The sequence below is a fragment of the Lagenorhynchus albirostris genome, chromosome 1 (genome assembly GCF_949774975.1).
Source record: "Lagenorhynchus albirostris chromosome 1, mLagAlb1.1, whole genome shotgun sequence".
Lineage (NCBI taxonomy): Eukaryota > Metazoa > Chordata > Mammalia > Artiodactyla > Delphinidae > Lagenorhynchus > Lagenorhynchus albirostris.
The window spans coordinates 162,885,515-162,898,790 of NC_083095.1; the positions used below are offsets into that span (position 1 = coordinate 162,885,515).

Here is a 13,276-nt window from a genome sequence, read left to right on the forward strand (position 1 = left end):
GCCTTCATTTCTCTATCCAGAGGACCTGCCACTCTCTCTAGCAAGAAAATCATCATCCTGACAGAAAAGCTGAAGGCAAAATAGGATTCAAGCAGTGCCCATTTTTGTGATTCCCCTGAGAGTGCATCACCGGGCCCCGCCGCTGGCCTGTTCTTTCCCTGTTCTCACTGCAAAGCCATCTCGTGTGCTCAGAGCCGCGGGAAAGCAAAGGACACCAGCCCACTCACGGTGTCTTCGAGGGGCCCAAGCCAAGTGGGGGTATAAGCTTTGCATAGCCCTTCTGCCCCCTCTGGCAGACTGCCCTTGTGTGCTAAGGGACAGGCACCAGAGAAAGGGCATCACTTCCACAGGGCCTCCAGACAGCCAGCAAGAGAGCAGGTCACCAATTTTTCAAATGTTCTGAATAATCAGATTCACAGTCCCAACTTCTAAAAGTTAAAAAGAACCCAGCAGAAAAGCCTAAGAATGACTATGGAAAGCAGTAGCCTTTTCCTTCTCATCATATTTTAAAACCTAATATAACAGTGAGGTGCTGTCAGAAGCCACAGTTCAGAGAGAGAAATAACCTTTCAGACTGAGCCTGCCTTGCTTTGTCTACCCCTTCAGCACCAGGGTGCTGTAACTTCTCACATCACAATGCAATGACTACTTTTATCTGTCTGTTTTGCACCCTGGAATGAGTTCTCTAAGGGATTTTTGTTTTGCCCTTCTTTCTATACCAGAACCTAGCACACCTGGCATTCAAAAAATGCTGAATGAATGAACGAGGCTCAGAGAACCGATGGGCTCCAATGTGCTCTGAGAATGTGTTAACTCACTGGCAATCCTTTACCCAGACCATTTGCCAACAGCTACCACTTAGAAGATCAATTATTAGAAAGATCAACTTAACTCACTTATTACAAAAATGAAAACAATGATGTTAAGTGTCAAAGTTACTCTTATTGGCTGGTCAGGTTTTATATACTTTCTTGGCCTCAATTTCCTCATCTGCAAAATGGGCATAACAGAGATAACACTACCTACACTTCCCCAGGCTTCTGGGAAGAGTGAGACTGAGATCACCTGGCTCTAGCAGTGCTCAGTGAGCGCTAGGTCTCCTTCCTTCCCTCTTTGTTATGTGAGAGTAACAAGGGTAGTGACCTCTTACTTACCTTGCCTATCCTGATGCATGAATTTATAGTATCGAGCAAATCAGCCTTTTTTTCATTTACAGGCACTTCTGCTAAATCCTTCCCTATTAATTCACCTGACTCATAGCCCATTGTTGTTTCAAATGCTGGATTTGCATACTGGGGGGAGACAAAGGAAAAAACATCATGTGAGTTAAAAGAAATTTTGAAAAGAGGACAATCAAAGATGTTCAACCTAAACCATCATATTTTTCCCCCAGAAAGCCCAGGAGCCTGGCGCTCACTACGACGGTTCTAAAGCCACAAGAGCACAACCCCAGAAAAACCCTGGAGTCTGGAGAAGCCTCTGCTCCGATGACACCGGGCTGGGCTTGCTGCCTTGTTCTCCTGAGGCTGCAGGGAGGGCAGCAGGCCCACTCCACTTAAACACCAGCAGAGGAAAGAAGCTGCATGGAGACAGACCCAGGGCTGCTACAAAAGGGCTGTTGAGATTATGATACAGTGGAAGAAAGCACCAGACTGGGAGTCTGCAAACCCTGGGTCTACTCCCACAAGTCACTTAACCCCTGCAAACCCTGGGTCTACTCCCACAAGTCACTTAACCCCTCCAAGTCTCAGTCTGCACATCCGTTTAATGGGAATGAAACACTTATTTCGCCTCTCTCATATGATGCAAATGAATAATGAGTTTGGAAAGCAGGCTGTGAACTAGGAAGTGTTTACAAATGCAAGGCTTTATGGTTAAGTTTCAAATAGGGCTGTAAGACTAGAAGAAAATGTATGGGAAAGCTGTGCATGTGCTGATAGGAATAACAAATAATGACAATAATAAAACAATAATCATACTGTTTAAGGTTTGTTTTCCTTGCTAGGTAGGCACTGTAGTAAAAGCACTTCACACACAGTACCACATTTAATCCTCAGAACATCCTTACAAAAGGTAAGTCGTTGTCAGCGTTAATATTATTCCCATTTGTACAAATGAGGCAGCAAATTCAGACAGATTAAGTCACCTGCCCGAAGATGCCCAGCTAGGAAGGGGCCGAGGCTGACTGGAAGCCAGGCCTGACTGATACCAAGCCTGTGCCCTCAAGCACCGGCCAATGTCGCCTGTCAGGGCACCATCCTGAATGCTAACATCATCAACTCTTTACCAAGAAAGTCACTAGTTCGATTAAAGTGAAGAACTGGAGTGCTCAGAACTAAAATCAAAGTGGGGCTCATTCTCAGACAAAAGGCACATTCCCCTGGCACAACTCCCTCTTTTGCTGTTATATGAAAATACATGTTACCTGTTTGCTGTTATATGAAAGCCATGTTATCTTCAGTCACTTATATGAAGCCACTTTTCTAATAATGGATAATTTGTGAAGTAATTGCTAGTTTATTTTTGAAATTTTGAGTAGCTTCTAGTAAATTCCTATAGGTGTAAACTATCTTCAAAAACAGTAAGAAAGGTGAGAGCGTGCAGCCCTTATGGGCAGAGCCTCTCCTTGCTGCAACAGTCTCTCTCTACCCCACTCCGCCGCAGAAACCATCCTCTGGATAAAAGTCCCTCCTTGCTAAGTAAATAAATATGCAAAAAAATGAGAAATAGCAAATGCTAATTGCATTTACAGAATATTTTCTAGCACATTAAGTAATTATTGGAACCTTTTCTTACCTATAGGGAACTTATTTTAAATTATATATTTTATAGATTTTGTTCTGATAATCCTCTAAGGAAAAACTGGTCCCTTGAACTTCAAAGAGAGGAAAAAAACACAAAAAAACATACTGAAGGGGTTCAATCTTAAAAATGCAAGCAAACCAGAAATTCAGCAGGACAAGCTTCCAAAACAACAAACCTGTACAATGTGGTCTTCACTTGTAATTTCAATTGCTTCTTGACTTTTCTCTAATGCAGTGAACATTGAGTTACAAGCCCTTTATGGGTGGAAAAGAAAAAGGACTGCTTAATGTAAATATTATAAAATGTAATACAATCTTGGAATATTACATTAACTTACTTAAATGTGTTCTTTGATTATAAAGGTAACTAATGCTAACTCAAGAAAAAATAGGGGGAAATACTAAAAAGCATAAGGAAGAAATAAGCACCTCCTGCCACCTCAGTACTTGGGATCATGACTACGCACAATCTGGTGCCTTTCCTTCATTCTAAGGACAAGTGGACCCGGTGGAACACACCCCAGGGTCTGATCACAGCCCTTCGCTGGCTGTGGGACATGACTGAACCACCCTGGGTCTCTGCCTTCTCACCATCTGAAGGGTCCGCGTGAGGACTCAATGAGAAAATGGAGTCAAGAAGCCCACACGAAGCCGGGTAGAAAGGAGGCGGCCCACCATCTGTAGCTATTATCACTTTCAACAAATCCTTTGCTCAAAACTGGGATCATCGGGATCATGAGCTTTGTTTTCTGCTTCCACTTAGCCTTATATTGCGAGCATTCTCCCTTGTCCTCAGTGTTTGAAAACATTTTTAAATTGCACAGGTAACTAAAGGTTTATTTTTTAAAAATTAGAAAATAATAATAAATGAGATATTACATCATACCCACTAGGATATCTACAATCAAAAACAGAGATAAAAACAAGTGTTGGTGAGGAACCCTCATACACTGCTGGTGGGAGTGTAAAATGGTGCAGCTAGCTGCTTTGGAAAACAGTCTGGCAGTTCCTCAGGCTGTTAAACATGGTTACCATATGGCCTAGCAATTTTACTCCTAGGTAGATACCCTACAGAAATGAAAACATACATTCACACAAAAACTTATAGCCCACAGGTGGAAACAACCCTAAAGTCCATCAACTGATGAATGGATGAATAAAATGTGGTATATCCATACAATGGAATACTATGCAGATATAAAAAGAAATAAAGCCCTGATGCATGCCAAGATATGGATGAACCTTGAAAAACATTATGCTAAGTTAAAAGGACCACATATTGTATGATTCTATTTATATGAAATGTCCAGAAGAGGCAAATCTATGTATAGAGAGAAATTAGATTAGTGGTTATCTAGGGCTGGGGGTAATGAAAATATTCTAAAATTGTGGCAGTGGTTGCACAACTCTGTGAATACATTAAAAGCCATTGAACTGTGTACTTTAAATAGGTGAACTGTATAGAATGTCAATTTTATCTTGATAAATCTGTTTAAAAATAAGTGAGATTAAATCATCTGAAATCCCAACACCTACGCATATCAACTGGTGTTCTAGGCAATTTCTTGTGTAAATATACATGTAATACATATACTTATAAAAATAGGATCATAGTCGACAGTTTTATCATCTGCTTGTACCACTGAACCATATACATTAACATCTTTCCATATCAATAATTAGTTCCTTATCATCACTCTTAATAACTATATAATATTCTATTGTAAAATTATGCCATAATTTAGTCAAACAAATTCCCCATAACTGGGGAATGCTTTCAGTTTTTTTCTTGTATATGCCTCAGAAGATGAAAAAGAGAAAGCAACTGTCTACTTGTTCATAAAGCGCAGAGATTACATTTATAAAACCAATAATTACAATGCTTTTACTTTATTCCTGGTATTACTAAACTGTCTAGCTAAATAAGACAAAGCAGCTTTAGCCAATAAAAATTAGCTCTTCTTTCTTGGCATATAAAAATCAAGTGAATTACCTCAATAAAGCTGTTATTTAAAAAAACAAGAACCAAAAAACAACGAGAAGTAAGTTCCCACCTCTGATATAACAAGTTTGGAGGAGATGGATCTGTGAGAAGCCCTACTGGGTTTTATCACTCTTTTTTTAATTTTTGCAGATGTGGTAAATATAAAATGGTACATCATTTTCATTTCTTTGGTTACTAGTGAAGCTGAACATTTTTTTCATGTTTATTGGCCATTAATATCTCCTACAAACTGCTTGTTCACAACATGTCCTTTTAAATTTTTTCTACTGGGTGTTTCCATTTTTAAACTGATTCATCAAAGCTCTTTACGTATTTAGGATATTAACCTATCTGTCCTGTATGTTAAGAATGTATTTTTCCCAGTTTGTTATTTGTCTAAATTTTTAACATTATTTAAGGTATACTTACTGAGACAAGCTTAACATTTTTATGTTGTCTAATCTGATTCTCTTTCTTTATAAAATCTGGCTTTCACACCATGCTGAGTTTAAAAAGACTTCATTATCCAAATACATATGCTCACTTACATTTTTAGTACTTATGTGGCCACACTTTTTAACATTATGCACACTGGAATTTATTTTGGGACTGGGTGTGAGATCGGGATATAACTTAATTTTCTTTCCAGTTAATAAGTTGTCACAATTCTATTCATTGAAAAGTCCACCCTTTCCTGTGTGGATTTAAATTGCCATGTTGAACACATATACTTATGTTCCTAATTCTTAAATACATGCACGTCTATTTCTAGACTTTACATTCTAGTTTACTGATCTAGCAGTAACACAAAGATGCTTGTTATAGCTTTTTAGTGCATTTTAATCTCTCTCAGAACAAGTCTTTCTCTACTGCTCCCAACTCTCTAGCCCCACATTTACCCCCTTTCTTCATTATCAATATTTTCGTATCTCCCTTCATAGTGGACTGTCAGCTGGCACACAGAGAACAAAGTAGAGCATGAGGAGAGACCATGAGTGCAGTTTTGAAAATGGGGGTTACAACCTAAAGGACTACCTTTGCCACGTGCTGCGTGTGAGATCTTGGATGTAAGTCAGTTAACCTCCCTGGGTCTCGGTTTTTGCATCGTGATTCGTGATTTGATGAAATAGGCTCTAACATCACCTCCTGCACCACAGTTGGGCTCTCCTCTCAAGAGAGGGCAGCAGCCCAGCTCACTGTGGGAGTGCTGCAGCCAGGCTGCGGAAGACCCAGGAATGAGAAGGAGGCAGGCCCAAGGCCAACCATCCATCTCAAGTTTCCCTGAAAACTCTGGCAATAAAAAGGAGCTCTTCTGTAGACCTCACTAGCCCTGAAACATCTCTGCTCAGCAGCACTTCGTTGCTACCTCACACTTCATTTTGTCTATGAAGTATTTTCTTCTCTGCATGTGATACCCTGTGCTGGTCCCTACCAACATTAATACCCCAAATTCTAATCCCCTTATCTCTGCCTTGGGCACATATGAACAGAATGATTTCATTCTCTCTTTGATCCTGGTAAAGGAAATGTTAAAGTATAGTAGACCACCCAAGGAAGAGACCTAGGATGATACAGAGATACTGACATTTTTTTCACTTCTGTCAACCTCATATAATTTTACCAATTTTTCTGCTTTTCTCACTCTACAAAGAACTAGGTTTCCACTCATCAGTTAAAAAACAAAAAAAACTGCTGAGCAAGAGCAAATTACAAAATGCTTATTGTAGAGAAGAAAACATGTCACCTACCAGAGATAATAATGTTAACGGGTTGGGTGTATGTGTACATTAAAAGTAATTTTTAAATTAAAAAACAAAACAGATAATTCAGTATATATACTTTCGCATCCTGCTTTTTCATTTGCTATTATTTTGGTGCCCCATCCTTTTCTTTCTTTTTCTGGCCACGCCATGTGGCTTGTGTTATCCTCTCCAACCAGGGATCAAACCCAGGGCCCCGGAAGTGATAGCGTCAAGTTTTAACCACTGGACCGCCAGGGAAGTCCCCACTGGAGCCCCATCTTTAAATACTGAGTCTCCAATCACTAACATAACCACCTATTAGACATCCAGGCAGACTCCGAAAGCATTTTGTGAGGAGAGATGCCTTCCCACCACCCCATCCCATTTTAGCAGGAGGTCAGTTACAGCCAAAATATAGCCGCCCACAACCGAAGTCCTCACTTGCAACAATGCTCTGTGTGGTATGGTCGGCTTACCAAAAGCAGCAGAATTACCTGAGTTTCAGCTGTGGGCGCACCAATCCAAACTCCATCTGGAGCAGTTCATTGTAACAGGCCATGGCGCTGGGGTTTTCTACATACCTCTACAAACAGAAAGAGGATTTTGTGGATAAACAAATGTGCACCTTTAAATGATTAAATATATATAAAAAATAAAATTCTTTCCAACAGGCTTCTCAACTTGGTACCTGAAATCTAAAAAATAATTTATCTTTCATAACAGGAAATGAGAGATGAAAACTTATGGGTACCAAATTAGCTTTTAAAAAATAGTACTTGCACATATCTGAGAATATATTAAGAAACCACTGAGTTGTACACTTTAAGTGGCTGAATCGATCAACTATACCTCAATAAAGAGAAAAAAAGGCAGAAAGAAGGAAGGAAGGAAGGGGGGAGGGAGAGAGGGAGGAAGGAAGGAAGGGAAAGAAAGGCAGAAAGGGCAAGGTATTTGCTGGAAAGAGAAAAAAATAAAATAATTTTTAAATAAATTAATGTAAAAAACTATAGTATACTATAGTATAACCATTTAATAGAACAGCATGCAGCTATTACATGCACTTATATGGAATGATGTACAAGACACACTGTCAAGTAAAATGAGGAAATGGAAAACTGCATTATAATTATTTTACATTTTTATAAAAATATTATATCAAGTTTAAAATAAATAAATAAATAGCTGAATTACACGGTATATGAACAGTAACTCAATAAAGTAGTAAATAAATGGAATTAGAAAAAAATAGGCCTCCATTCCTGGGCATATATCCAGAGAAAACTATAATTCAAAAAGATACATGCACCCCAACATTCATAGCAGTACTATTTACAATAGCCAAGACATGGAAGCAACCTCCTAATAGTCCATCGACAGAGGAATGCATAAAGATGTGGGGTGTGTGTGTGTGTTTATATATGTACAGTATGTACAATGGAATGTTACTCAGCCATAAAAAAGAACGAAATAATGCCATTTGTAGCAACATGAATGGACCTAGAGATTATCATACCAAGTGAAGTAAGTCAGACAGAGAAAGGCAAATATCATATGATATCACCTATATGTGGGAATCTAAAAAAAAAAATACAAATGAACTTATTTACAAAACAGAAATAGACTGACAGACATAAAAAACACACTTATGGTTACCAAAGGGGAAAGGATGGGGAGAGGGATAAATTAGGAGTTTGGGATTAACAGATATACACTACTGTATGTGAAACAGGTAAACAACAAGGTCCTACTGTATATCACAGGAAACTATATTCAATATCTTGTAATAACCTTTAATGGAAAAAAATCTGAAAAAGTATAAATATGTATATATATACATATGTATATATATATGACTGAATCACTTTGCTGTACACATGAAACTAACACAATATTTAATTCCACTAAAAAAAAAAGTTCAAGGAAAAAGAAGAGCGCTTAAGAATGCTTTTCTGGGCTTCCCTGGTGGCGCAGTGGTTGAGAGTCCGCCTGCCGATGCAGGGGACATGGGTTCATGCCCCGATCCAGGAAGATCCCACATGCTGTGGAGCGGCTGGGCCCGTGGGCCATGGTCGCTGAGCCTGCGCATCCGGAGCCTGTGCTCTGCAGTGGGAGAGGCCACAACAGTGAGAGGCCCGCGTAAGGCCAAAAAAAAAAAAAAAAAAAAGAATGCTTTTCTTTCACTGCCTTGAAGAGGATTTTTGATGTCTACATGTTACTAGCAGAGCCTAGAATATATAGGAAGAGGAAATTTATTAACTAAAGTCCTACCTATATTAACTTTCAGAGTCTATTCACCTATTCAAGAGCAACATGTTGTCCTCTTTCGAGCTGTACAAGCTCACGGTAAGCAAAAATATGCTTGCACATCTCTTTGCAGCTGAGTTTCACAGAGGTAACTCGCACTCAGGCAACATTCTCCTACGGTCACTTCAAACAGCAGCTCAACTAAGCTGACAAAGGATTACCCTCCATGGCAGAGGTACTGGCAGAGCCATGGCTTTGCCCAGTCTCTCTTATTGCTGTGGACAGTAACTGTTTTGTATAATAACCTTTACATAATGGAAACATCTCAACAAAGCAAATTTACATGGGAATGGCAAGCCTGAGCACCACCAAATTATGTATTTCATGAAGACATCTTACAAGTCACTACGTTCTGTCACGTAGTTACATTCAGATGTAAAAAAATATTTGTGAACATTTACTCACCCCTATTTCTGTGAACAGCTCTTGCTTTCACCTGCTCAATACATGGATAATACTCTATCTGGCCGAGGAGGAAGCTGAGGCTAAGAGGCAGGGCATCTGCAGGCCACTATCAACAAGCCAAAGCCGGACCAATCTAGGGGACAGGGCCCCTTGTGGAGCTCCTTCTACTGCCAGTGAAGGCAGATACCCCTGTTTGAACAGTGCTCAGGGTATTGTCTTTGTGTCAAGAAACCTAAAAATCCAGCCCCAAGTTCATGCCTTAAAAGCTGTATGATTCTCCATGAGGCCCTTAACCTTCCTGAGCCTGCTTCCTCACCTGCAAAACAAGACACCCTGCTCCACCACAGATGACCATGAGGAAGCACTCTAACTGTAAACTGTTGCACAAACATAAAGCACAGTGACTGCCGTGCCCTGGGAGGGAAGGCAAGGCCTGCTGGCCATGGGCATGATGGTTCCCGGGTCTGCAGGCCAAACACAGCCCTTCTTACCCACGGAAGTCTGAGAGAGGTGACATGCCTACCAGCTCCCCGCTGCTGAGAGGGGAGGAGAGTGCTGGCCCTGCGGCTCCCTCCTCAGTCAGCCATGACCCCTCAGGCACATCCAGGAACACTGCCCACCTGCAGAGGCGCCCACTGCGGACCAGGCAGGAATAGGGAGGAGATTTCCGGGTATAGTGCTTGTGCCACTCCAGGAGACAAGGGGTGGGGGACAGGTGTCTCCAGCTGTCCACGCACCTGCCTGGCTTCACCTACTCCGCAGGCGACATCTTGGGACACGGAGCCATGTGTATTATGCGTCATGGCCTCCCATGCATGCAACCAGAGTTTTCACTGGGTGTGAATGTACATATCCAAACTGTTTTACCCCAAAGGTGGACATCATGGCTAAAAAACAAGCACATGTGACTAAAAGTACAGCACCTTGCTCCTGCTATCTGCCCCTCCCCCTCGCTACCTCTGCTTTGTTCTGTGTATCTAAATATCCTGTCTTTCCTGCCCTTCTCCACCTTCCATTCATGTCCCAAGGATTCCACAGGGCATGGAGGGTGGAGAAGGGCAGCAGGTCCAGGGATCTTCAGGCCTCAGGCTGCTACTCCCTCTGCTCGAACAGCAGCTGGTCTCCCCTCCCCAACCCATCCCACAAGAGGGGCCGGGGCCACAAGTCCTGCAGACTCCTGAGACAACTGGGCCTTGCTTTCTCCAGAGCATACCACACCCACCTTGCTGGGCCCCACCCAGTGGTTCTCAACCCTGGGCTGCATATTAGAATTCCCTGCAATCTTAAAAAATAATACCAACGTGCAGGCTCCTCCCCACACCAACTGAAACAGGGTCTCCGGGGAAGACTTTCGGGGGTTCTAACGCACAACCAGTGTTGAGAGATACCAAACCCTAACCTTCGAGATTTTAGTCAGCAAAAGCTCAGCTGCCAAGTCCACCTGAGGAGCCAAGTAGGTCTCCATCCATCCATCCTGAACTCCTGAACTACGGCCAATCCACAGAATAGCTGACTGCCCCCTGAATCCCAGAGTTCTCACTGTGGTGATGGCTTTCAGGTCCAGGGCTGGGTTCAAGCGTGGGCCCCACTGCCTCCCAGCCATGAGACTCTGGAGAATCACCTTCCCTCCAGGTCTGGATGCTCTGCTCTGTCTCCATGCCCTCTGTCACCTCACTATCCTTTTGTTACCTGAGGGTACAGGACTCTGCATGAGAAGAGTTAGCATGTGTAGTCTCTGAGGACTGGTCACTGACTTGGATTCGTCACTTATAAAGTGGTGAGGCTGCTGCTATCTCCATACTTCCTAAGTCACAGACCTCTAAAATGACTACTTTAAATTAAACCCTTTGGGTTTTTTGCATGGGAGTGTTTTCGCAGAGACATGCGCTTAACCGTGGTTCCCAGCAAACGCTTCGGGGGGACACCTTGATTAAGTTGTACGGGTGAGAGGGCAGGCAAAGTGTGTATGTCGGTTACTTTTGAATTTTCAAATTAGTTTCATGATAACTCAATTATACTAGGAAAATACAAAGTCCATGGTTAACTAGACTTTCTACCAGGACACGCTTCCCAGTCCACGAAGCTGTGTTGATGGACTTCCTTGTGCAGAATTTCAAACACACAATTTCCAACACTGCATCTATGACCTCGTACAAATAAAAAGCTTAATGACTGCTGGTGGCTGTAGGTAAGCAAACAAACCACGGCAAGATGAATAATCTATCCCACAAGTTTCACTAGTTTCACTGCAAAGTGGAAGCATCGAAGGTCTTTGTTAAGAATAGCCAGTTCTGGGCTTCCCTGGTGGCGCAGTGGTTGAGGGTCCGCCTGCCGATGCAGGGGACACGGGTTTGTGTCCCGGTCCGGGAAGATCCCACATGCCGCGGAGCGGCTGGGCCCGTGAGCCATGGCCGCTGAGCCTGCGCGTCCGGAGCCTGTGCTCCGCAACAGGAGAGGCCACAACAGTGAGAGGCCCGCGTACCACAAAAAAAAAAAAAAAAAAAAAAGGATAGCCAGTTCTGCAGCTTAAGAGTAATAATATAAAGATCTTCAAAGTTATCTGGGAAAGTTTTTTGCCTCTTGTGAATGCTTCCCTAAGCACTTTAAGGAGGGATGACCTAACGATTCTTGGGAATAGGTGATCCACAACTTCTAACCTGGGATTCTTAAAGGAATGCTCACCTTCACGCTGGCTGATGTGGTTTTTCTCATACTAGCTCACATGGATTACTAGAGGTCAGGGAATGGGGACAGGCACTGATATGTGTGAATGTTGTGGGAGTGTCAAAAAGGGAGAACCAAAAAACTATGTAATAATAATAATCTAAAATTTTTATATAAAATTATGTGTGTACAAAACAAGGTCTTAAGTTCCACCTTATCTGATGTTAATATTGGAATTCCTGTGTTCCTTTTGTCTGCATTTATTTGCTACCTCTTTGTTTCTTTATTATTAAGCTCCTTTTATCACTGTCTTATAAACATCATATAATTGTACTTTTGTAACCCAATCTAATGGCTTATCCTTTAATGGGAGAATTCAGCCCATTCCCATGCACTTGATTTTACTCTTATCTTAGTGTTTATGATTGCTTTCACACTGTTGTTTCCCCTTCCTTGGATCTGCCAATTTGATCAAGTTGCTATAGATTCCATATGTTTTTTTGGTTTGTTTTTTGGCCGCGCTGAGCAGCTTGCGGGATCTTGGTTCCCTGACCAGGGATTGAACTCGGGCCCTCGGCAGTGAAAGCGTGGAGTCCTAACCACTGGACCGCCAGGGAATTCCCGCAAATTCCATATTTTGTTAATTTGGAAGTTTACTTAAACTTCTCTATTAATGGTTACTTTCCTTTTCACCGATCTCAAAAGCAGACATAGATTTCTTTACTATTATTTGAAAACAAGATACCAATCACCTCCAGAACGAAGTATCTCCCACCAGCACCTTTCCCATAAAGAAGAAAACTTCAGAATACTTTTACTGCCCACCCCCATTCCCTGTCTGCTAGGTGAGGTCACGAGAATCCTTTTACCTCTACTTCCTCCCCTGAAACCTTGCAGACACCTAGGGTTTGTTCAGATAGTCTAGAATTTAAATACTGAGATATTATTGGATGTTATGTAATAATAATTACATATAAACATATATATTCTACATTGCACACACATACCCGTACCTGTGTATGTACACACGCAGACACAGAAAGAAGGAGGGCTCGAGAAGGAGGGAGGAGCAGGGGAGCATGTGCGCAGGGCAGGCTCACCTCCCATCACTTCTCTCTACTGCTCTCTCCCTCATCTTAGAGTTTCTGTTCCAGTTCATTTGTTCTATGGTTGAAGTCCTTACTCAATTATTTTCCTCAGACAGGGCTACTGGGGAAATACATCTCTGAATTTTATGAATATCCCCCAAAAGGAATATCTCTTTTGCCCTAAAGGGCACGAACAATAACTTAGCTGGGTGTGTGACTCAGGTTACAGTCCTTTTCTCACCGTAGTCTCTAATCAGATGAGACATTATTACTGTTTTATACAGT

The 13,276-nt window shown here is 41.8% G+C and overlaps 1 protein-coding gene across 7 annotated transcripts in view; it reads right to left on the minus strand.

The window, feature by feature from the left end:
- The window catches only part of PDE8A (phosphodiesterase 8A), a 137,968-nt gene that overhangs the window by 42,248 nt on the left and 82,444 nt on the right, over positions 1 to 13,276 (minus strand). For 4 of the 7 annotated variants that reach the window (XM_060157847.1, XM_060157856.1, XM_060157836.1 and 1 more), the window contains 3 exons: positions 7,025 to 7,113; positions 2,981 to 3,059; positions 1,155 to 1,292 (listed from right to left, as the gene is read on the minus strand). In XM_060157847.1, coding sequence (XP_060013830.1) covers positions 1,155 to 1,292; positions 2,981 to 3,059; positions 7,025 to 7,113 — 306 coding nt within the window. The remainder of the gene's footprint in view (positions 1 to 1,154; positions 1,293 to 2,980; positions 3,060 to 7,024; positions 7,114 to 13,276) is intronic. The other 3 variants (XM_060157867.1, XM_060157876.1, XM_060157862.1) reach the window with 1 other exon arrangement.